General features: G+C 57.2%; 4 protein-coding genes across 4 annotated transcripts; all 4 read right to left on the bottom strand.

Annotated features, from left to right (window-relative positions):
- Nucleotides 1–255: 255 nt before the first annotated feature.
- Nucleotides 256–1,568, bottom strand: ABB37_08808 (hypothetical protein; the record flags this gene model as incomplete). Its single annotated transcript, XM_015807926.1, has 1 exon — nt 256–1,568. Exon 1 carries the CDS (start codon nt 1,516–1,518, stop codon nt 256–258), a length of 1,263 nt encoding a protein of 420 aa, XP_015653584.1. The 5' UTR covers nt 1,519–1,568.
- A 2,272-nt stretch (nt 1,569–3,840) lies between these two features.
- ABB37_08807 (ATP-binding cassette protein subfamily A member 7 putative (ABCA7)) lies at nt 3,841–14,126 on the bottom strand (the record flags this gene model as incomplete). The annotated part of the gene is made up of 1 exon (XM_015807925.1): nt 3,841–14,126. The coding sequence occupies exon 1, from the start codon at nt 12,262–12,264 to the stop codon at nt 3,841–3,843; it is 8,424 nt and encodes a 2,807-aa protein (XP_015653583.1). The 5' UTR covers nt 12,265–14,126.
- A 1,107-nt stretch (nt 14,127–15,233) lies between these two features.
- On the bottom strand, nt 15,234–19,917 carry ABB37_08806 (p-glycoprotein (MDR1); the record flags this gene model as incomplete). Its single annotated transcript, XM_015807924.1, has 1 exon — nt 15,234–19,917. The coding sequence occupies exon 1, from the start codon at nt 19,224–19,226 to the stop codon at nt 15,234–15,236; it is 3,993 nt and encodes a 1,330-aa protein (XP_015653582.1). The 5' UTR covers nt 19,227–19,917.
- A 2,052-nt stretch (nt 19,918–21,969) lies between these two features.
- ABB37_08805 (putative protein kinase) lies at nt 21,970–24,141 on the bottom strand (the record flags this gene model as incomplete). Its single annotated transcript, XM_015807923.1, has 1 exon — nt 21,970–24,141. Exon 1 carries the CDS (start codon nt 24,058–24,060, stop codon nt 21,970–21,972), a length of 2,091 nt encoding a protein of 696 aa, XP_015653581.1. The 5' UTR covers nt 24,061–24,141.
- Between the last annotated feature and the right edge of the window lie 303 nt (nt 24,142–24,444).

Genomic DNA, 24,444 nt, shown 5'->3' with positions numbered 1-24,444 from the left:
CACACTGCCACTGCGAAAGAGGCGCTAAGCAAGACGTCCAACCAAACCCTTTACCATAAAGTGATTACTAATTCGACGGCTAAAGCGGATATTTAAAAAGGCACCCTCCCACGCATAACTCACCGCACAGGGGAAAACAACGAGAGGGACAGGGGGCGAGACAGTGAGCAGGAAGATGAGAATCAGATGTTGAAGAAGGATGTAGTTCCCCTCCCTCTCCTTCCCTTCCTTCATGCTGCGTTTACGTAGTCGAAATCACTTTCGCTGCCGACGCTCGATAGCAGACAGGATCGCTGCACGCCGCGCATCTGCATCGCCTGGCGCACGAGCCCCACCACAATCGTTCTGACCTCTTTTCGCCGGCTCATCGGAATGCGGTGCCCCATCGTCATCTTCTGAACTTGAAGTGCTGCTGCTGCTGCTGCGGCCGGGCGCGGTCTTGCGGGATGAATTCAATAGAAGAACAGCACAGACATTTCCAGCCCTTTCCGCGCCGTACCTATCGCTTAGTGGAGCTGATGGTATTGCGGCTACCGTGGCCTCTTCGGAGCAGTGCTGCTGCTGCCACTGTCGGCGCCACCGTCGCCGCACCGCACGCGTGGACTCCAGCCACTGCGAAAACAGGGCATCATCGGCACTCACAAACAGTTCCGACGGTACATCTGCCGAACTGTACGACAGTGGCTGTTGCTGCGGTGCCTCCGTTTCAGTACCGCGATCTACGTCCGTTGCCGGAGGATTCGCTCCGAGTGCCCGTGCGTGCGCACCATCTGGCCTTAACGGAGAGGCGCACCGCGCGTCATGACGCATTTTTCGCCACGTGCGCGAGTCCTTCACGAGGCTGAGCACCAACGTAACGGACGGGTGCGGCCCTGCAGGGACGAGAAGAGGCAGCTGCGTTCGCGTGGCCGTGCGCCTGCGACGTGGAGGTGGAGAAGTCGTACTGGTGCTGCCGTTGGTTTGCGGTGGCTGTGCAGGGGAGAGGAGTCGCCGCAAATCCATTTCGTCGTCGGTCGCTTCATCGTCGATGACCAGCACCGACGGAGCCGCACCGCGATTGCCGTCACGCTTCGCTGCATTGGGCCTCTGCCCACCGTGTACGTGGAGGTGCGTGAGAGGCATCCAGCGATCCAGCGCGGCTGCCAGTGAGCTGTCCACCGTCACGCCGCCTTCATCGTGAGCGCCTTCACCGTAATCGCTTTCGTCCGCTTCATCACGCCCAAATCCCCCGTCGAGGAAAAGGGCGCGGAGAGCCTCGCGCCGCAGCTGGGAGGCACGCATAACGTACGCAGCGGCGCTGTTCTCCGCACCGGCGGGGCGCAGCGATATCGAGGCCTGGATGAGGGTGCTCGTCAAGGTGCAGATGCGCTGCGAGAGGAGCTCGTCCAGGTCCCACCCACTGCTCACGTAGTGAAAGATATTCGGGTCGTAGAAGACGGCGAGGGTCAGGGTAAGTGCGTCCGCCTCGTCTTTGGCGGTCGTCATCGCTGAGGGAGCGCCATCAACGATGTCATTCATTTGAACACCTACGGCTCGCTTTTTGTCTTTGATGAGGCGAAGGGTGAGCTGTTGAAAGTCAATTATGTGAAGAGGAAATAAAAGTAAGACGAAAGGGCGGCGCGTGCATGGAGAGTGATTCGCTTACGTGGCCATCTGCTGTTTGTACCGGTAAAGCCCCCGTTTTGCTGCGGAGGAAGCGAAATAGCCAGGCGGGGAGGGGTGGTGGTGGGAGGAACGGGCTCTCATTAAGAGTCAAATGCACCATGCCACGGATCGTCCCAAGGCACATTGGCCGCTGTCATTACCGGTATGGAGGGTTGCCGCATGATACGTGTTTCCTCCCCCCTTCCTAAAAGAAAATGAAGTCAACACACGAGCAACAATGCCGACGCCTCCTTCTGCCTTTCCTTTTGGATTTTTCTCGCTCCTCCTAAACCAAAAAGAAAAGGCAAACACAAAAGAGGCATCGCATTCAGGCCGAACGTTAGGTATTCTTTTCGTTTTATTCATACTCTCGCTCTCTACACAAAAAGTCGAAGTTGTCATCCATTACATCGAAGGCACGAGCCTCTCTCTCTTCTGATGAGAAGAGGCTCGTGCCTTCGCGTACACAGCATCGCTAAACACCCATGTCTGATGTGCATTACACAGTGGTAATAATAGTAAAAGAAGAAAGAATCAAGAAAGAGAAAAAAAAAAACTACTCATAAGTACAGGAAAGGAATTGAACGCGGTAATTCATGTCTCATTTCAAGTATGTGTGTGAAGAATACCCAGCCAGAGAAAAGATTCTACGGAAAAACAAAATCAAAACCACTCACACACACGCTCAAAGAAAATGGCGGTAGGCGAACTATCTGCAACTGCATCTGCGTTACATCGAACACCACAATGGCGAGGAATAAAACAACACGAAACCTAAAAATAAAGAAAACAGTGAAAAAAAATGGAGAAAAAAAGAATCCCTCCTTGACTTAATATGCGTTGAACACAGATGAAACACCTTCGTGTGACAAGACGTACGAGAACGCAGTAGTACACGAAAAGGAAGGTAACAAATAAGGATAAAAACACCCACACACCTTCGAAAAGAACACCCCCCCAAAGCGACACCATCCACACACACTCTTCGTTGGCGCATGGCGTCTCTCCGACACGCATGTGACCAGGGAGTGCGTATGTGCGTGTGCGTCTCTCCGTCAAGCTTCTGGCACTATTTTTTGTGTGTCGTCCGCTGTGGGTGTCGCTTTTCCACCCAGAAAGAAAAACAATCGTACTATAGTACGCGTATATCATTCTACACATAAATAAATTTAAATGTATGCATATATATTATGCAATCAGCTGTAGATGCAGTGCCGCCGCTTCTTTGGATCTACTGCTCTTACATCCTTTTCTTTCCTTTTCTTGTTTTCAATTTGCTGAACGGAGCGACGGGAAAAATTTTTAAACAGAGTTTTTTTTGGCGGTCCAGCAAAAACACGACGACGATCCCTCCCCGGCAACGTTTGGTGTGCCGCCTGCGATGACGGCGCCCTGCGCCACACGAATTGTATCCGAAGTCGATGGACATGGCGCACACCTGCTGCGGTCGCCAAGGCCCCCCAAAATAATAAATAATAAAACTAAAAAACTGATGTACATATATATATATATATATACAGCGAAAAGAAGAAGAAGAAAAAGAAATACCGCTTAGCGAATGAGTACGGTCCAGAAATCACTGCAGAGCTAAATAACAATAATAGTAGTAGTAATAGAAAACACGTGAGCGGTCGATGTTGCTGTACACACGGTAAGCAGCAAGAACAGCAGCAGCAACAAGAGAAACTTCACTCTCCCACATAACACGTCGTACACACACGCATACACAAATAATAATAATAATCGATATGAACATAGTTCTTTGATTTAGGATCCGTTGGCAATTTCTTTCTCTGACCTCTCCCCTACAAAAAGAGAGAGAAAGAGGAAGAAAGAGAGAAACAGCGAGAGGCGGAAGCCTTTCCGTTTCCAGGCCGCCGTGTTGAAGGGATGGAAAAGGAAATAAGGCAGTAATGCCTAACTTCCGTGCTAAGTACGACTCCGTTCGACAACATCAGCAGAAGCGATCCAACAATACAAGATATATATACATACAAGGTTGATATCGTAAGAGAAGGCAGACAAAGCAACGCATGCAGAAGCACACAGCCGTCGAGTTCGGCGAGCATCCGTCTATTCTACGCGTCCCTCTCCCTTTCAGAGAAAGGACATAAAGCGTCCTTGACGCCGCTACTGTTGATTCCATTAACGTTACTTATTCATTTTTCTTCTTCCTCGAAGTCTTCTGTTTATCCCTTACGAGGGATCTCCCTGATCCGGTTCTGCTGCCCCCTCTGTTTCCGACGGGGTCCTGATTGGCTTCCTTGCGTCCGCGCGCAGGCGCATCAGGGCTCGCTGTCGGCGGTACTCCGAAAACGTGACGCGCGTCGGCGGCCCTCCTAGGGAGACCGTGTTGAGCCGTCGCCGCGACGGAGGCGGCGCATCCGGGTCGACTGGCGCGAAGAAGTCGCTGTTCACAAAGATGGAGCTGCTGCGACCCAGCCGATGGCTCTGCCGGCGGTGCGGGGTTTGAAGAGAACGGCTGAAGCCGGGCGACGTGGCCGCCTCGTTCATCGCCATAGATTGCGACATGCGACGGATCTTCTTCGCCTCCTCGGCCGTGCCGCAGACTCGCAGAAAGACCTGCTCGAGCGAGACCTGCGAGACGCTGTACTCGGTGATGCCGAGGCTCTCCTGCGCGGCCTGTAGCTTCTCAAAGACGTCGGAGAGGCGGAGGATGGGGTTGCTCAAGTTGCTGCGCGATATCGAGCCAAAGCCGAAGTTGGTGGACACGTTGCGGATGGACTGACTGCGGAAGGACACATTACCGCGGCGCTGCTGCTGATTCTGCAGGCGCTGCATCGCATAGGCGACGTCGCGGGTGGCGGGCAGCGTGTACACGAAACGTTCGTTGTTGAAGTTGTCAACGAGCAGCGCGGAAGGGAAGTGCACGAGCATAAACTGGAAGATGTCGTCGGTGGTGTCGATGTGGTCGATGCCGGCGTACGAGATAGACCTCATGCGGCTCCGCGTAAAGGATGCGCTGCTGGTGGCGTGCGTTGCACCACTGGGGTGGGGTGAATCCGTGCTTGCATTGCCCCGTCGACCCGCCTCCGCTGCTGATGGTGGTGCTGGGGCTGCTAATGCCTGATGCCGGGCTGTCTCTCGCCGCTCCATCGCACGCCTCCGTGACGTGGCCGACACGCACAAGGTTAGTTCGTAGGCGTTGCGCGCGTACTTGTGCCTGAGGTGCGGCAGGTCACCGAAGCAGCGGAGGCCGCCGTCCACCATAATGCCGACGCAGTCCGCGAGGGCCTCGACCTCCTCGAGGTGGTGGGTGGTCAGGATGATGGAGCACATGCAGGATACACGATCCAGCGCACGCCACATCACGCGCCGCGCTAGCGGGTCCAGGCCGGAGGTCGGCTCATCCAGACAGACCACCTTCGGCGCGCCAATCAGCGCAATGGCCACGCTCAGCTTGCGACGGTTGCCACCTGAAAGCTCGCCGGACAGTACGTGTCGGTACTCCGTCAAGTTGCAGATCGCAAGCAGGCTGGACACGAGTGACTCCACACGGTCCACTGAGACACCGCGGACGAGCGAGTAGACGCGCAGGTGCTCCTTCACGGTGAGCAAGTCGAGGCACGCGTCAAACTGCGGACAGTAGCCGAGGCAGCTCGCCGCAGCGGCGCTGTCCCGCACCACGTCGTGCCCGCACACGTAGGCGCGTCCGCTGGTGGGGGGCTGCTCCTGCGTCAGGATGGAGAGCGCGGAGCTCTTGCCCGCGCCGTTCGTGCCAAGGAAACCGAAGACCTCGCCGTGCATGACGCTGAAGGTGAGGTCGCTCACGGCCACCTTGTGGGGGGTGTCGTAGACCTTGCGAAGGTCCACCACACGAATCACATCCGCATTCACCTGCTCCGGCGCGGCGGCCGACTGTGGCTGATGATCTTCCGACACCATCGGCAGCCCCCTCCCGCCCCGTTCCTTTTTGCTCTTCTTCTTCGACTCCTTCGACGCTGAGGTGGGCGTGCGGGGCCGCTTGGCGGGGTGCCCTTCGGCCTGGGGGAGGCGCTCCTCGCTGTACACCGCGTTCCGCTCCTCCTCGACGTCGCTGTCCTCCTCTTCGAGGCACATATCGTCCCCGACGTACCACCGCAGCGGTGGGTAGATCATCTCCGCCGGCGGCGCCGCAAACGCGCTCGCCTGCAGCCGCATCGCTTCCGGATCCGAGCGGCGACGGAGGACGTTGCGCCGCGACGCCGCTGCTACTGTTGGTGTTGCGATTGGTGTTGTTCTGTTCATACTGTCTTCCGGAGTGTTGAAGAGGACGGTGGGGAGTCGAGTGAGCAGCGGGTGGACCGCCGACGACGGCGACCCAGACGACGCCGCCATCGATAGCTGGGGAGCGGCGGAGACGGACAGCACCAAGACGCTCTCCGGCCGGCTCGCCTCGGCCTTGCCACTGGTGTCCTCCGCGACGGCGCTACGCCCGCGCACCGAGAGGGAGTTGGCGCATTTATCCTCGCCGGACTGCCCAACGCCGGGGCTCGCCGACTTCAGAAATGCACCGGAGTCGAATACGACGAACGTGCTGGAGTGGCCCGCGTCCTCGTTCGCAGTGCTGACGTGGACGTTGTTGCTGCTGGTCTGCGCCCCTTGGGGCCGTGGCGGCGAAAACGGCGTGACAGCAGCGGACGCTCCAACACTGCCGCGGCGGTTGCCACGTCCACCGCAGGCCCCCGAGCTGCCCAAACTCGCACCACCAACACCACCCCCACTCGGACCCTTCGCCTCGTCCCGCTTACGCTGCTCTTCCTCCACACGGCGCGTCTCTTTCTGCTTCCTTCCGAGGCAACCGCCACCGCCGCAGCAGCAGTGGGAGCGGAGGTACGCCTGCACGCGCGTCAGCACCGCGCGACGGTTCGGGTGGTCCCACAGCAAGGTGATGGCGGCGAAGACGGGAATCTCAATCGCCATGTAGATGTCGGGCCACAGCGTGATGGACATACTCCACGCCGTGAGCGACGTGTCCGTCAGTCGCTTCTGCTCAAGCAGCGCGAGGTTCAGAATGACCTCGCCAAGGGAGTAGGGCGGGAGCAGCCGGAAGACCCACCGCAGCTTATCCGACGCGTCGAGTGTCTTCTCCAGCAGACTCAGCACAAAGACCAGCATCACACAGAGGAAACCGGTGAGGAAGCTGATGCCGAGCACCACCAGCTGCGCCGCCGTGTGCTCCGAGAAGAAGAAGCTGACCATGTAGGACATGCAGCAGTAGCAGACGCCGTAGAGGGCGAAGGCGACGATGGTGGGGCCGATGGTGGCGTAGCCGATGTACTCACTGCGTTGGAAGATGACGAAGATGATCATCACCAGAACGATGCACACGACGTAGGAGGTGAAGTCGAAGAGGAAGTTGCCGGCCCAGTAGACGAGGTAGTTTAGGCCCGACACGGTCTGCAGGTGACGCGCGCGCGTCTCGTACTCCTTCACGACCCACGCGACCGGGTTGGCGGGGAGGAAGGTAAAGGGAATGAGCACAATCACGCCGATAAGAATACCGGCGATGGCGTTGCGCCCCGTGGAGGACTGCTTGTTCTCCGGCAGCGAGGTGACACTCATCTCGAAGGTGGCGGAGGTGTTGCCGAGGCCGGTGTAGTACGCCATCGCGTACGCGGTGTGCAGCGAAATTGGAAGGCTGTTATGCGAGGATGTGTTGTACAGGAGGACCACAACGGTGCGGCCGCCGAGGGAGGCGCTGTGGGCGAGTTGCATGTAGCGCTGGAAAAGCGGGTTCGCGCACTGCAGGGCGACGTAGCGTCCATACTTGTGGGTGTGCCAGGTGTCAAGAAGCTCATTGGCCATGTCGCCCGCGGAGACGAAGTTGGGGTCCGTCACCTCCACGTTGAACTTGTCGGAAGCCACCGTGCTGAAGAGGGAGACGGGGCCGTAGTACTGCGCACAGCCGGACACCGGCATCATCGTCTTCTCCAGAAGGCCCCTGGGAGACAGCTGCACCGTCCCGTTGTTCTTGTCCTTCACCAGCTGCAGCAGCATCGCAAGCAGGATGCACAGGACGGGGCAGATAATCTGGAAGAAGAGCATGCGACGGTCACGAATGGCGCAGAAGACGCGCTTGTACATCATGCCCCGCAGCTGCAACGCCCACAGGTTGCCGCGGCGAGCCGTCGTGCGCGTGGCCCACACATGCGCGAGGTGGCGATCCGTCACGTGCTTGTACAGGAAGGCCTCGTTGCGCACCGCAGCTCCGTTCAGCCGGTTCGCCGGGCTCCGCGGATGCTGCGTCTCTTGCTCTCCTCCATTAGCCGGCTGCACTTTGGCCACCACCGTTGGCACCGGCGAGGCTCCATCGACGTTGCTGCCCTTGCTGCCGTGGGCGGATTCTGCGGCTGCAGCCCTCGTCCACTCCACCCGTTGAGATTCACTAGCCAGCGGAGATCGTCCTGTGGCGTTGGCTGCCCTGTTTGCTCTGTCTACGAAGACGGACGAGGCTTGCGCAGACGGCTCCGCGACCTTGCCACCGCCCCCGACCGTATTGCTGTTTGTGATGCTGAAACTGTTGCTGTTGTTATTCCCGCCCCTGTTGCCGTACAATGTGCCGGGACGAGCGACAAAGCCGCGCGCGTTGGGGTGGTCCGTACGCTTCACGAGAGCACTGAACGACATGACGGCGTCCATCGTGCAGCTGTCCGCGTCGTCGTCCTCCTCGCTCGGCTCCGCGTCGTCGCCGTAGTTGAGGAGGGTCTCGCCGTTGAAAAAGTGACGCGAGGCACGCGACATGCGCCGCTGCAGCGGGGGGGTGGCGAGGGAGGGGCTAATGAGCAGGCTGCCGTTGCCGCCGCCGCCACGGTTGTTTTTGTCCCCCGCTTCAACACCAGCACCAGCACCGCCAGTGCGAGACAACGCACCCTTCGAGTTGGGCGGTTGCTCAAATGGATCGCTGTTCGTCGTCGTGCGAGTGCGCTCCGCCGTCGTTGCAGGATCACCAATCTGCTGCGGCTGCCGCTGCCGAAGCGGCGACGATGACGAACTGGTCGATACTTGGTGTTCCACCACACGCATGAAGACGTCCTCCAGCGTCGGCGCCTTCAAGGCGTAGCCGCGGATGCCGATCTGACGGTTGCCACGCGACTCCATCTCCTTCAGAAATTCTGGTATGCAGGCCTCCGTCTGTTGGTGCATCTCGTACTCCACCTCCGCATCCGTCTGCAGGGCGAGCTTGGCGCCCACGAGGTGCCGCCTGACGACCGCGTCCAGCTGCGCCCACACCGCCGCCACCTTCGCCTGCCGCTCCTCGGGTGCGGAGTGGGTGGGGATGGGGGAGAGGTCGAAGTGAACGGTGTACCCGACCCCGGCGTAGCGGCGCAGAAACTGCGTGGTGCCGGCGCACTGCATGACGCCGTCGTTCACAATGGCCACGTTGTCGCCCAGTAGATCGGCTTCGTCCATGTAGTGCGTCGTCAGCATGATGGTGCGCTGCACAGCCATGACACGCAGCAGCGACCAGATGTGGCGCCGGGCGGCGGGGTCCATGCCGGTGGTGGGCTCGTCAAGGAGGACAACCCTGTTGCGGCCGACAAAGGCGATGGCGACGGACAGCTTACGCCGCTGCCCGCCCGACATGAGGGTCGGGATGGCATCGATCTTCTCCTCCAGGTCGACGGCACGGAGAATGTCCACCACCGCATCTTCCAAGTCGGCGCCGCGCAGTCCTTTGATCTTGCCGTAGAACTCAAGGTGCTCGCGACAGGTCAGGTCTGGCCAGAGGATGTTGTGTTGTGGGCAGTAGCCAATCTCGTGCCGCGCCAGCGTCGTGTCCTGCGTGACGGAGTGCCCCTCAATGAAGCAGTCTCCGCTATTGGGCGTGAGCATGCCAGTGACCACGTTGATCGTCGTTGACTTGCCCGCGCCGTTCGGGCCGAGCAGCACGGAGATCTCGCCACGGTACATGTTCCACGAGATGTCTTTCACTGCGGCAAACCTCTCGCCGTTGCGCACAAAGTACTTGGACACGCTATCGACCCGCACGCCGACGCTCTTCTCTGTCCCTGTGAGGGAGTCGCGGCTGACGGTGGGGTCGAAGGGGTTCGTGCGAGAGGAGGTGGTGGTCGTGGCCAGGCTGCCGGGACCCACCTTGTGCGGTCGCCGAGTCGGCGGCGCGGTGCCGTCGTTGCTGGGCGACAGACACTCGCCGCTGCGCTCGAGCACCTGCGCGTTCGACGTTGAGCTCGTGTTGCTGTTGGCGTGGTGCCCCTGGCCCTTCGTCGGCGCCGCCGTTCCTGCCCTTGCCGCTGCACAACGCTTCTTCTTCCAGCTTTTGTACGGCGCCGTGACGAAGAAGAGCGGATGCATGCGCGAGCCCCACTCCTGCGGCAGGACAAGATCCAGGTAGAACATGATCAGAAGGTAGAGCACCACGTCGCAGGCAACGATGATCATAACAAGGTAGGGCTTCACGGAGAAGTAAGGGTTGTGGAAGTCGTTAGGGTGGAAACCGCTGCCGGCCTCCGCGGCGAATACAAAGGTCAGCAGGGAAGCCAGACCGGTGGGGGAGAGGATGGAGAGCCCCAACACGGCATTTGCCCCGGCGGAACCCATGGCAAAGATCGGCATGGACAGGACAAAGTAAATCAGCGGGGACATGAGCGCTGCCATACGCGCCCTGCTGAAGAAGGTTGACAGCAAGCCGCTGAGGGGGATCAGCGTGCAGGAGTACAGCAGCAGGATGAGAAAGATCGTGAAGGAGCTGGAGCGGGTGGCGACGACGGCGCAGAGGAGAATCGTGAGCAGGATGCAGATGATCACGTACTCGAGGAAGGTCACGAGAAGGAAGTTGAGCCACAGGGAGGCGCGGTTCAGTCCCATGATGCACATCGACTCGCGTATGCGCAGCTCCTTCTCCAGGACAATCCGCTTCGTCATCTGCGAGAACGGGTAGAGGAAGGAGAGGACGACGATGAAGGCAACGAGGGAGGAGGCGAAGTTGAGGAGGTACGGGTTGCGGGAGTGAACCCAGGGAAAAGACGCGGCGAGGGTGTAGACGTTGTCGGTGCCGTACGCGGACAGCGTGCCAGCGGCGACGTTCGGCAGGCTGCCGCTGGCCACTTTCGTGGAGTAGAAGTAGTCGTACAGCACCTTCTGCAGCGAGAGGAAGCCGGAGGCGAAGTACATGTCCGTGCCGTCCGACAGGAAGCCGCTGCGGTACTCGACAGACACAGGTGGTTTCAAGGAGGGCAGGGCCGCACCGTGGAGGCGAATCTGCACATCAAAGCCGTCTTCGATGTCGTGGATGATGACGAGGCCCCAGATGGAGTCCAGTGACTGCTGCGTCGCCGAACTGCTTTTGACGGCGTGCTCTGCCTCCGCCACCGTTTCAAAGGTGCCGCCGTCGACGTAGTCGAACAGCGCGGACTGGGTGCGGATGTACTCCAGCAGCGCTTTCGGCACCTTCGCGGCCGGTGCGAAGTACAGCTTTCCAGAGTAGGAAATGGAGTCGTAACGAGTGGTGGCTGACACACCGAGGCCGACGCTCGATAACGCGGCGAGGGCAGTACGGGAGCGGGAGCTGGCGGCCAGACCGGCCTTCTTCGCCAGCCACTGGTGGAGAATGATGGAGTCGAGGGTGGGGATTGTGATGAGGCTGCCCATCATCGAGGGGACGTAGTACTGGATCACCTTGCGCAGGGAAAAAAAGTACGAGGAGTAGCACAGGCCATGGACGGGAATGCCGGACTCGTCGCCGTCACACAAGGAAGGCCAGCCCAGGTTGGCGCACGACACGAGGCCGTTGATGGGATGCGTCGAGTCGTTGTAGCAAAGGTAGGCTTGGTAGTCACGGGTGTCGATTTGATAGTTGATCTGTATCGGGTCGGCGGGGTTCACTTCATCGATTTTCTCCTTGCCAAACGCCGCATCAAGGATGATGAGCAACACAACGAAGAGGAGCGGGGAGACGATCTCCGCCACGAGTGTGATGATGTGACGCATGTACTGCCTGTAGGTTCGCTGCAGGAGCGCTAGGAGTTGCGTGTAGAGGGAGATGTGCACGCCACCCGTTTTGGTGATCATGCTGTACGGCTCTAACGATTCCGAGTCGACCTCAGACGAGTCCGATTCCGTCTCTGATGACAACACTTCGGCAGTCGTGAAGTCATTCGTAGTACCCCTTGCGCTGCGTGTGATATCGCCGTGGACGCCCGGCGTGGCTGCTGCCGCTGCGTCAGTGATGTTGGCATCCCGGCGGCGTCTTTCGCGCTGCGCAGGGGCATCGTCCGAGGTGTCGGCGAAGCGAACACGTTGACTGCTCCGCGCCGGCACAAGCCCGCTGCGCTGGAGTTCCTCTACATTCAGAAAGAGTCGCAGGCCGGAGAGTCCAGTGGCTGCTGCTGCTGGTTTTGCTGATGCTGCCGTGTTGAGGCGCGCGGTTGCCGGTCCAGACGGGGACTCGGTTGCATTGAGATCCACAGGGGAGGCGTCGTCGCGGTAGGGTTGGCGGTGTGGTGGGGCAGGAGAGGTCGCCGTCTCGGTGGAGTCATCGTCGCTGTTGTTGTTCTGCGGGGACCTGGTAGGAAACACGTAGGTGCGAAAATGGAGTTCAAAGGAGGGATCGGCGTCCGTGTCTTCCTCGTCTCCCGGCAAACTCGAACGGCGATACATTCCTCTTCTTTTTCTTTTTGTTCCACGGGGGCCTTACGTTGCTTTAGATTCTTCCTCTTACGTTCTTTTATTTGCTGTACCTCCGTTCGTTTGCTTGTGATAGCAACAGCGAAGAGATATGCAAGAGATGCCGCGGCAGTGTGAAAACAACAACAACAACAGCAACAACAGCAACAAAAGAAGTGGCGGCGCTGCAGCGAAAACGTGCTGAGGCGTATTGAGCGAGTTTCGTTCTTTCGTTCTTTTTTCAAAGAAAAAGAAGTGTTGTAGCGAAGGCGCTCGCTGAAGGAGAACGAAACAAAACTCACACGGAGAGACACACAAAAGGAGAAGAGAAATAAATAAATAAATAAAAGAGCAGCGTTGACCGTGGCTCCAGAACGTGTATAGCTGCGTGGTGCTCCAGGCTTAGGGAAAAGAAAATGGGAAGGTGTGTGCGCGCGTACACCGAGAAACAACAACAATGAAAAAAAGAAGAAGAAGAACGGAGAAGCAGGGGAGAGAAAGAAGGCTCCAGAAGGGAAAAAAAATTGACGGAGAGGGTTAACACAGCAATACGAAGAGGTCCCGACACACACACACGAACAAACACGAACAAATGGAAAAATAGTTAATAGAACGAAAAGCAATAGCCAGCACTTTCAAAACAACAACAACACTAACACCAATGAAAACACTTTCAAGTGTCCCGAGAAGAAAAGAGAGGTTCGAGCAACGACGAAGAGGAGAACAGACGACAAAAAAAAAGAAAAGCACGGCCGAAGGTCCACGCAAAGGTGAAAAGAAAGTCACGTTACAATGTTTCAAACACGCACGTGCATGAGGATCATCAAAGAAACAAAAAAGGAAAAGAAGAGAATTGAACAGCCCACAACTCACACACAGACACCACACATCCACACCCACACAAGCAATAAAGTTGACAGTCAACAGAGACTGCTATGAGGTTCCAGTAATGCTGAGACACCGCCTCTCACACGCCTTGCGGGTGGCTCTGCCAACGTCAGGGGAAGATGATGAAGCGCAAAGATCCAAGAATGAGAAAAAAAGAAAAAAATACAGCTAGAAGAAAAAGGAGAATGATGAAAGCGAACAGGTTGTGTGTGTTTTTGACTCTACGCCTCGAAACGCAATCATAAACGGGAACCAACAAACTAGGGGTATTGCAAGCGTAGGAGGCAGGCGTTTGATAACTCGTAATACGGGTTATTACAGTTATTGTTTTTAAAGTTTCTTTTTTTCGCTTCTCCGCTGATGAGCTTGTGTGTACAGCGTAAAACTAAATAAAATAGGAAAGAGGAAGGAAAAAGACGAAGAATGAAAAGGGAGATGCCTACGGGGAAGAGATAGAGAGAGAAGGAAAAGGAAGGCAACGGAGAACTGAAGAGCCAAGGAAACGAACAAACAAATCATACATGGCGAATTTTTTTGATTCCGTTGCAGTGCTCGGCTGCGGCAGCGTATAAAAAAGGGGAAAAACAAAAAACAGACTGAAGAAAGTACAAATCACCACCTCCACCACACGAATGTTTCGCGGTAGCCCAAGAAACAGAGGATGAGAACACGCTCCTTCCTCCCCTCAATTGGCCACAGGTTAAAGAGAAAAGAGACAATAATAATAATAACAGTAATAATAGTAGTAATAGTGATGTTGTGGAGGATACGTCTGTGAGAAGGTAATATATCGTGGAGTTTGCCGTACAAGCTCTGTGTCTCTGTATTGTGCTCGGTGTTTTCATTATTTAAATTCGCCTCAATAACAACACAAGAAACGGGGAGCTCTTCTACCAAAGAATGTCCTGTTGTTGTGCCTCAACAGTGCTTTCTCTTTCTAAGTCAGCGACATCAACACATTAAGGTCTATCGTAGCAAGGTGGGGCGTACACGACGATGACCGTTGTCGCATACGAAAAAGAAAAAATATAAGAATAGAGTGAGTGGGGGAGGGGGACAGCAGGCAGCATGAATGGGAAACGGCAAAGGCATTACCGCGTCACGCGCGCAGCCCACCGCACGGAACGGACTGGCAGAGACACGGTGAGCGAAAACAAAGCGAATGTACTCCTCTTAAAGAAGGAGAACAACAACAACAACAGCAACAGCAACATATTTGCCTTCTCCAGTTTCGCGTTCAGAGACGCAAAACGGTTTCGCCTTCTGGAAGTCGCGTACGGCACGTTGGAAATGATCACCAACAGCCATCTGATCCAGTTCGTATTATTCGTGCTATTATTACTATTACTGTTATTACTGCTCCTTTTCCTCATGCAAACTTCGTTTTCTCAAACGAACAAACAAACACAAACGAACAGAACTGATTCGTGCGTCGCGAAAACGACGATGCTGATTTGTCTGCTTTAAACGACACTCCACCTCTCCATCGCATCGAATAGAAAGGTGTGGCGCGAAGTGAAGCCCTTGGGAAGGAACAATACTAACAATAATCATAATGATGCTCGGCGATCAGCGCATTTAAACCAGCAGGCTATCCATCTTGACAGCAACAGCAGAAAAGAACACACACACACACACACACACACACTTGATTCGTCACGAACACTGCGCGAGCTACCACTCGGTGCGTGTGCCATTGAGCATGGAGATATAAATGTATATGAAGGAAAATGAAGAGAAAAAGAAGACCAGTGCGAGAGGGGCACACGATCCAGGGAAAAGATGCGATAACGAGAAGCAGAAAGGGAAAGCACAAGAAAGGCCACGATAGCGTATAGAACCTTCCTCTTAGATTCAAATAGAGCCCATCACGTTGGGAGGTACCACCACCACGTCACCACGACGTTTATCAGATTCGAATAGATGCTGCGGCGCAGGGTGAAATAAAGAGGTTGAATTCCGGTGCATGCGCAAAAAGGTCGCAGTTCATCAGTGGTACCGAGAAGGAGAGGCGAAAGGGGGGGGGGGAGGTAGTGGGGAACAGCATGAAAAACAAAAGACAAGTAGGAGGGAGACTATTGCACCGCCACCCCTGCGGTGTAGAGATCCCACCGCGCCTTGTACTCCCCATTCAGCGCCATCAGTTCGTCGTGGGTGCCCCGCTCCAGGATGCAGCCGCCATCCAGTACGATGATCTGATCGCAGTTGCGGATGGTGGTGAGACGGTGGGCAACGCTGATCACCGTCACCGCGTTCCCGCCGCGCCGACGAGCCTCGATGTACGCCGCAATACCGTCCTGCACCTTCGCCTCCGTCGTGTTGTCCAGCGCGCTCGTCGCCTCATCCAGCAGCAGCACCTGCGTCGTGCGACGCAGCAGTCCGCGCGCAATTGCGACGCGCTGCTTCTGCCCCCCCGACAGCGCACGGCCCTTGTACCCCACCTGCGTGTTGTAGCCCTCCGGCATCGCGAGGATGTCGTCGTGGATGCACGCCCATTTCGCGGCCTGCACCACCTCCTCCTCCGTCGCCGCCGCCGCCTCGCTATTGAGCACCGCATACACGATGTTCTCCCGCACCGTGCCGCTGAACAGGTCTGGTTCCTGCAGGACGATGCTCAGGTTGCGCCGCCACGCGCAGAGACTGAGCTGATCGATGGAGAAGCGGTGATTTATAAGGAGCTGTCCGCAGCGTGGGGCGTAGAAGCAGGCGAGGAGCTGGATGATGGTCGACTTCCCACACCCGGTCTCCCCCATCAAGCCGTTGCTCGAGCCGGCGTAGATGTCCAGGTCGACGGAGTTCAACACCACCTGGTTCGGACGAGCGGGGTAGACGAACTTCATGTGACGCAGCGTGATGTCGCACCCAGTGACGCCTTCCTGCGCCGTCATGGTGAGGTCCACGACGGCGTCCCGGGCCGGGTCCTCGATGTCGACGTCCGGGACGCGGTCCATGACGCTGAAGACGCGCCGCGATGCCTTGCGTGCGTCACCCATCTTCGCCGCAAAGCCACCGGCCTCGCCTGCCGATATCGCCCCCATCAACACCGACAGCGAGGCCACGTTCACCTTCTCGAAGTTCGCCTCCCCTTTCATGATCAGCTTGCCGCCGTACCAGTAGCAGAGGGCGAAGGAGCCGTAGTAGACGAACTGGGAGGCACCGTAGATGACACCGACGATGATGTTGCGCCGCACCGTGCGGGGCTGCTCTTGCTTTAGCAGGCGCTTGAAGGCGGCCGTGCGGTCGCGTCGCAGGTTGAAGGAGGTGACGGTGCGCACGTTCGACAACGCCTCCGTCACGACGGTGTCATCGCTGTCGCCCTCCTTCTGCTGATTCGCGCCGATCATCATCATCTGCTCCATGAGGGAGGCGATGATGACAAGCGGCAGGCAGGCCGTCGCGATCAGCGCTAGCTTCCACTGGTAGCAGAGACCGATAATAACGCCGACGCACACGGTGCAGGCGGTTTGGATGCGGATGCCGATGGCAGGTCCGCAGAGCTGATGTATGGCCTCGCAGTCGCCGGAGAGCATACCGGATAAGGTGCCGGCGTCGCGCCCGGGGGTGTCGAAGAAGGACATGTCCTGCCGGAGGATGCGCTGAAACAGCAGTGTGCGCAGCTTCGTGGTGAGCAGTTCCCCGGCGTAGCCGTAGAAGAACTGGAGGAGCCAGCCACCAAACGCACCGAACGCGACGACGGCGAACAGCGGTGCGTGCACGTTCATTTCATGATGCAGCGCGTCTTGGTCGCGTGTGATTTGGTAGGTCGCCACGGCGTACATCAGCTTTCCGAGGAGGATTGTGTTGATGGGCGCCACAGCACCGGCGATGAGCGAGCCGAGGAGACCGAGGAGGAGCGCCCAGATGTGACCGCGGTTCATCTTCAGCAGCCGCCACGGCGCGACGTCCGTGCGGGACACCTCCCAGTCTGCCAGCTGCTCAATTGGTACCTTCTGCCGCTCCGTCCGCGGGACTTCTGCCTCCAGCTTTGCCAACTGCTCCGCATCCAGGAACTGGTTCAACCGGTCTTCACCGCGCTCCTCGCTTCTTTCTGCCGCTGTTGCTGCTGCATTTGATGACGTAGGCGTGGCTGTCGTGCCCCCTTGGCCGTTCTTCACCTCTGAAGCCGTGCCTTTCCCTTCTCCCGCCGCCTCGTGGACACCGCCTTGCGATTTGGCCATCGCAGCGAACATTCCGTTGTGCTGCATCAGCGCGTCGTAGGTGCCCTGCTCCGTGATGCAGCTGCCGTGCACGCCGTCGTAGGACACGTAGTAGATGCAATCTACGTTGCGGATCGTGGCGAGGCGATGCGCAATGACGACGATGGTCATATTGCTCTCCTGCATGAGTTGGTTCAGTGCCGCCTGCACCTCTACCTCGGACTTGCGGTCGAGCGCGCTTGTCGCCTCATCCAATAGCAGCACCGCCGGTCGCTTGATGAGTGCACGCGCAATCGCAATGCGCTGCTTCTGCCCACCAGACAGCTGCGACCCGACCGCACCAACGGAGGTGTCGTACTGATCTGGGAGCGCCATGATCGTGTCGTGGATGTTCGCCTGCTTGCACGCGGCAACCACCTCGGCGAAGGTGGCGCCGGGCTTGCCGACGCGCACGTTCTCCGCCATCGTGCCCGCAAACAGGTTCGGCTCCTGCGAGACAATCCCGATCTGATCGCGCCACTGGAAGAGGTCGAGCTCCCGCATGTCTACCTCATCCACTAAGACCGCGCCGGCCGCGGGGTCGTAAAAGCGTTGAATCAAACCGATGATGGAGGACTTGCCGCAGCCGGACGCGCCGGAGAAGGCCACCTTCTGGCCGCGGCGAATGGTGAGGTTGAGGTCGGTGAAGAGGACCTGGTCGGGCCGGGTGGGGTAGGAGAAGCGCACATGCTCGAATCGAAGGTCTGATACAAAGGCGGTCACCGGCAGACCGCCAGCGTCGATGTCGATAGCAGGGACACGGGCGATGGTGGTGAAGAGGACGTGGGCGGCGGCACGCGCCTCCGCGAAGGCCGTGAGACTGGGAAAGAAGAACCCAATGCCGATGCTGCCGAAGAGGACGGACAGGAAGGTGGCCACGATGTCGCCGATGGTGGAGCGGCCCCAGATGATGATGTACTGGGAGAAGAAGAAGACCACCATGTAGGTGAGGATAACGAGGCCCATCGTCGTGCCCACCGAGAGTGAGTTCACAAACTCGCGCTTCATGCCGGGCTTCTCGGACAGACGGACGGCGGCGCGGAAGCGCTCTACCTCGTGCTCCTCTTGCCCGAAGAGCTGAACAGTGCGCACGTTCTCGATCACCTCCGTCGCGATGGAGCCGGCGGTGGCGAACTGCTTGCGGGACTCCGACGACGCCTTCGCCAAGACGTTGCCCAGCAGCGCCCCAGCGAGCGCCACGAAGGGCATCATCCCCAGCATCACAAGCGTCACCTCCCAGCAAAACACAAAGCCAAAGGCGAAACCGAAGACACCGCTGAAGAGGTTCAGAGCTCCTTGGGAGAAGCGGTCGTTGATGCCGTTCTGCACGATGCGGGTGTCGCCCGTCATGCGGGCCGTCAGCTCGCCGGGCTTGTGGGCGTCGTGCCAGCCCATGTCCTGCCGCAGCACCGCCGAGAAGTAGCTGGCGCGGATGCGGGACACCTGCCGCACCGCCGCGACGCACCAGCACGCGACGTGCACCATGCAGGCGATGGAAACAGCGATGCCGATATACACCATAATCAACGCGGACTGCGCGGCGGACGTCTCCGGACTGGTGGAGAGCAGGTCGTTTACCAGACGGCCCAAGGCGAAGGAGAAGGCCGGCATGCCGCCGCCAGCGACCATCGCGGCGACGAGGCCGACTGCCATCAGGAGCAGGTCCTTGCGATCGGCAAAATGAAAGATCTCCAGAACGGACACTCGCTGGGCGGCATCCTTCTCGCTGTCGAGGCTGGTGGAGGAAGGAAGAGAGTCATCCTTTTCGCTACCGTTATTCTCGTCCGCTGCCTTCCTTGCTAAGACGAGTGCGGGGTCATGCGTCGGCTCATTTGCCGCCCGATCAGCCTTGTTCGTCTCTCCTCGCGTCATCCGCGTGCACGGCAGTAGGCTCTTCTTCACGTCTCGTCTTGCGGTACCATAATAACAGGTCGATTTGTATCTCTCTCCCTGCGTCACCTCCACACCTGTGTACGCGTACGCGTGCGGGAAGGAGAAAGACACCAAACGCGTATATATATTTTTGTTTTCCTTTTCTACTCGGCGCGCTTTTGCTTGTAGAGGACGGAACACACGGCAGCAGAGGCGGAAAATAAGAATAATTAAAAGCACTATGGATTACTATATATATCAGATGCAATGGAAGACACTTGGGGTGCAACAGCAAAGTCGTTGAAAGTGGTTTAATAGGTAGGAGGGGTGAATGAATGGGGAGGCGGGGGGAGAGGGGGGTTCAGCAATTCGTAAAGCAACATTGAAGAATGGAAGCAGAGGACGTTGTCTTGTTGGAGTTATCGTACACGTGACTCCTCCAACGGTGTCGGTAGTTTGTGTATATATATGTTTACACTGTTCGGTTAATATTGAAAGCAACAGCAGCAGAGAGTTGCATGCTCCTCTCAGCAGGGCGGCGTTGGCTTCCCGGTATTTGCGTAATGAGTGACTGGAGAAAAAAAAGAAACACTAAGTTGAAAGCAACGCCCTTGAAGGAAGCACAGAGGTTTACGAAAGAACAAGAATAGATGGAGCGAGGTAGATGCTGTGGAGTTCACGTTGTGCCACTAATCGGAAATATATATATATAATAGAAATACATAGGTAAGTAGATATGCAGATCCACGTTTATTGTAGGCACACAGCAGAAGGAGAAGAAAACAAAAGGAGAGAGGGATACGTAAAAGAAACAGAGGTAGGGAGAGCGGGGATCCGAAAAACCAAAAGCCGGATGAAAACAACATGAACCACTTTAGGTTAGCCTCTCTTTCCTTCGGTATCACGCGTCACTTCCCGCGCGCCTTCGTCAAGTTGGTTTGAATGGGCGTTCACAGCGCACCCCCCGAAAAAGCTATGCAAGAGAAACACGTCGATTCCTCACGCCGTTCTCACCATCTTACACCTTGGGAGGGAGAAGAGGGCGTCAATAGCGCGAAGGCGTACACTTCCACACTGCACAGGACAAGCCTTTTGTTTACAGCTCCTGAGGTCGCATTTCGAGTTCTTTCCCATCGAAAAGGATGGCTCGACTTGAAGTCAGCTTCATCGTCGCTTCCGCTAGGGGTTTCCTTTAGCCAAGATAATAGTGATAATATATCGTTTTGAGGGTTCTACAAATATGGCCAACATTAACGTGTACACACAAACACACACACACCAACGTTCACGAGCAAGACAACAGCTTATGCGAAACAAACAAACAAACAAGGCGGAGGAGGAGGAGATTCAGCGTGCCTCACTACTCGTCCAAAGAAAAACAGTCGGTGGCAGATACACAGACGTGTGCGCGTGTGACAGGGAGAAGCGCAAACAAACAAAAAACAGACCATAACAACAGCAAACAATCAAACGAAGCAAAAACAGGAGGGTCTTCTTTCAGTTCAACGAGGTGCCTCTCTCCTTCTTCTCGGGTTGGCAAAATAAAAAAAGGCGATAACACGAAGTTTTAGAAAAAAAATACAGAAGAAAGCTGAGGACAGCCACGGCCGCCTCACAACACGCAAACAGACGGATGTGTCGATCCGCATCAGCAACAACAACAATCACAGCAGAGAAAGAAGTTGAAGTACGTACGCGAGCAAAAGGAAGGTTGTTATATATTGAAAGAAAAGAAACAACAACAACAAATCCAAAAAAGAACACACACACACAAGCGAGATAATTCTGTGCTCACTGTTCACATAGCAACCAGCGAAAGCGTGGTTTATGCCGCGCAGAGGCCCAACGCCTCTCCTCCCTTTATCCTCATCTTTAAACTGGGGTTCGACGACAGTTATTGGAGCAATGACGCAACAACAGAGACAAACGCAAAGGAAAACAGAACAAAACCCAAAACGGAAGGATGCTCAGTAGGGGAGGAGGAGAGGGAGGCGTATATACTATTCCCTACAAGAAAGTGTAGATCTCTCAGCCAGAGGAACGACGCGTTGAGAGAAATTCCCACTCCTTTCTTTCTTCGTTCACCGCTGCCTCCGGTGAGTGAAGGCCGACTTCCAAAGCAGCAAAACAAAAACAATCAAGAAGAGCAACAGAGATGCAATCGTTGGTGAGTCGGTAATCGAAAAGAGCCCCTTAAAACGTGATTCCAAAGCAAAAAGCGAAACTCCAGCGACACTTTCATCTCTTTATTGCAGTGAACAGTAGTAATAATAAAAAGGAAGGAGGTGGATGCCATGCAGCGTGTCTTGGTTCGTCGAAGGTGGTTGTGGCGTGTTGACCGGACGTGGATTTTTCTAAAAGGAGAACGTTAGGAAGGTATATATATATATATATATATATGTATGTGTATGTACAACAAAAGGTCTCTGGCAGAGAACACCGCAACGACTGTGCTCCCCTACCACCGCAGAAAGAAGTGTATCAATGAGCCACTGCCAGGAGGAAAGAAAGCGATTTCGAAAGAGGCGTCACCACCACACGAGCCGGAAAGGCTTACCTGTTCTAAAATTTGGAGCTGGAGGGATAACATGGGAAATTCATTCCACAGCTACACAGCCACACAGCCCCACACAAACAAAAAAAGAGAAGTAATTCACCTCTTACACACACGCCCAAATACCAAACGCGAACACGCTGGCAAGAGACAAACCACAGAAGAATAAAAAGACGCGGTCTGGCCCGTTCAGTTGAAGAGATCCGCAAACGGATCTTTCTTCGACGGTGCTGGGGCTGCCGGCTTCGCCACCGGCTCCGCGGGCTGCGACGGCGGCTGCTGGCCAGGCGCAGGCGCCATAAAGTTCATCGACTGCTGCGATGGACCAGACGAATACGGCTGCTGCGGGTGCTGTTGCTGCTGCAAGGGGTAGCCCGCCCCCATTTGGTAACCCGGAGAACTCTGCTGCTGCTGCTGCTGCTGCTGCACCGGGGACGTGGCGTACATGTTGTCTCCGTAGGACCCCATGTGCTGCTGCGGAGGGGCGTAGCCGCCACCCATCGTTGGCGCCCCTGTGCCCCAGCCGGCCATCCCTGGCATCTGCGGCTGCTGCGGCTGGCCGTAGGCGCCACCCATCGAATACCCCTGCTGCTGCTGCTGCCGGGGTGGTGCGCTGAAGAGGTCATCGGTGCTGAACACGTCCTTCTTGGGTGCATCCTGCTGGGGTGCGCCCTGCGCCACCGGGCTGGGGTTGAAGGGCGAGGCGACGACCGGCGACGTCTGCGGCGGGGAGGCCGGGGCAGGCCCGGCGAACAAGTCATCGAAGACGTCCTTCTTCGCCGACTCCGACGCACCCGTCGGGGACTCCGCCTGAGAGTTCTTCGGCTGACTCGGCGCTGGGGCAGCGGGGGAGGCGGGCAGGCCGGCGGCCCTCTTCGCCAGCTCCCACGCTTCCTCCTGCTCGCGGATGATCTGCTGGCGGTACGCAGCCATCTCCGGTGTGTCGTCGGCCGGGTCGCCGCCCAACACCATCATCGCGTCCTGCACCGCATCGCCCGCTCCGCCCATCGAGGCCGGCGCATCGCGCTCATCCACCGGCGGCGGGCTGCTGCTGTTGTAGCCGGCACTGCCGCCCATGCGCGGCTTGCGCGGGCTGCCGCTGTTCTCGAGCTGCTCGTGACCCGGCTCGTTGTACGAGATGGGCGGGGCCTTGAGCGGCGCTGCCCGGCCGAGCACCCTCACATCCTGCTCCTCCCACCCCTCCGGCCACTCGGTCTTGCTGAAGCAGAAGGTGCCGAGGTGGCGGCTGACGTCCTCGTCGAAACGCAGAAAGTTGGTGAGGGCAAAGATGTCCCAGCGGGAGTCGGGGTTGGAGTCGAGCAGGTGCTCCACCATCACCCGCAGCGAGCCGGAGTAGGAACCCATGGTCTGCGGGGGAAAGCGCACCTCCCAGTTCTCCTGCCCAATCGCCGTGCTCGGGTCAAAGGGGAGGCGCAGGTACATCATGTAGTAGAGCAGCACCCCGATCGCCCACATGTCCGTCTTCTCACAAATGCGCTGCTTGCTCCACGGGTCGGCCATCTCAGGGGCGCGGAAGGCCGGGTTCGTGTGCAGCTGGATATCTGCAATGGCCATGGACGCTTCCTCGCGCGTCTCGCAGTGGTACGCCTCAGTGGTGGAGTTGCCGAAGTTCGTCAGCTTGTAGCTCAGCGGACCGGTGTTCTTGTTGTTGATGAGGATGTTCTCCGGGCGGATGTCGCGGTGGGTGATGGGGGGCTGCTGGGTGTGCAGGTAACCCACAGCGCTCGTCACGGCGAGCATGACGTGGCAGATCTCGCCCTCCGTAAGACGGGTCCCGGCACCGGCACCGGCACTGCTGCGGATGCGGCGGTACAAGTTGTTGGAGCAGTACTCCATGCAAATACTCACACCGAGCTTGCCCTCGTTGCGCGAGATTTCACTGTGGTAGACGCGGACGATGTTCTTGTCCTTGATGCGCGAGACGATGTCCACCTCTTTGTGTGCCTCCGCCACCTGGTCCACGCCGAAGAAGCAGCGCTTGAGGGCCAGGTGACGCGGAAACTCGGGCAGACGGCTCGTGTTCTCCACGAGGTACACGTAGGAGCTGCCCCCCTCCCCGTACTTCAGTTTTCGCTGGCGGCCCACCATGTACGGCGGCGGTACGTCGCTAATCTTCTGGAGTACACGGAAGGGGCGACCCATGACGATGATAGACTCCGTGCCGTCGCCATGGTACTGCTGGACCTTGTTCTTCGAGGAGAAGCCTTTGTCCTTGTGCGAACCGCCGGTTATGTTGCCGATCCCGCCGAGGAAACTCATTGTTGCGTGAGTGTTTGTGTTTGTGCGCTTGTATGTGGGTTTGGTGATCGTGGTAGTACCGGTGTAGAACCTAATACTGCTGCGATAGGGAGAGCGCGTATGAGGGCGGGAGGGGAGGGGGGGGGGGAGGAGGGCAAATGAGAAGAAGAATGAGAGGAGAGCGCGGCCTGAGGAAAAGATAGATGACCAGCCTGCGTGGTTGAGGCCCAACGCAGTTGCAGGTAGATCTGTCGCACAAGACACACACACACACACACACACACACACATGATTCTGACTTTGAAGTCGCCGTAGAGCGAGGCTTTTCACGCGAAAGCAACCCCCTTCACTTTCAATGGAAATCCTTCCCTGTTTCTTCGATGGGTGCATATTGCCGACACGCAC

This window comes from Leptomonas pyrrhocoris (genome assembly GCF_001293395.1).
Source record: "Leptomonas pyrrhocoris isolate H10 chromosome Unknown, whole genome shotgun sequence".
Taxonomy (NCBI): domain Eukaryota; phylum Euglenozoa; class Kinetoplastea; order Trypanosomatida; family Trypanosomatidae; genus Leptomonas; species Leptomonas pyrrhocoris.
Note: the sequence above shows the minus strand (reverse complement) of the source record. Positions and strands in the feature narration are given on the sequence as shown.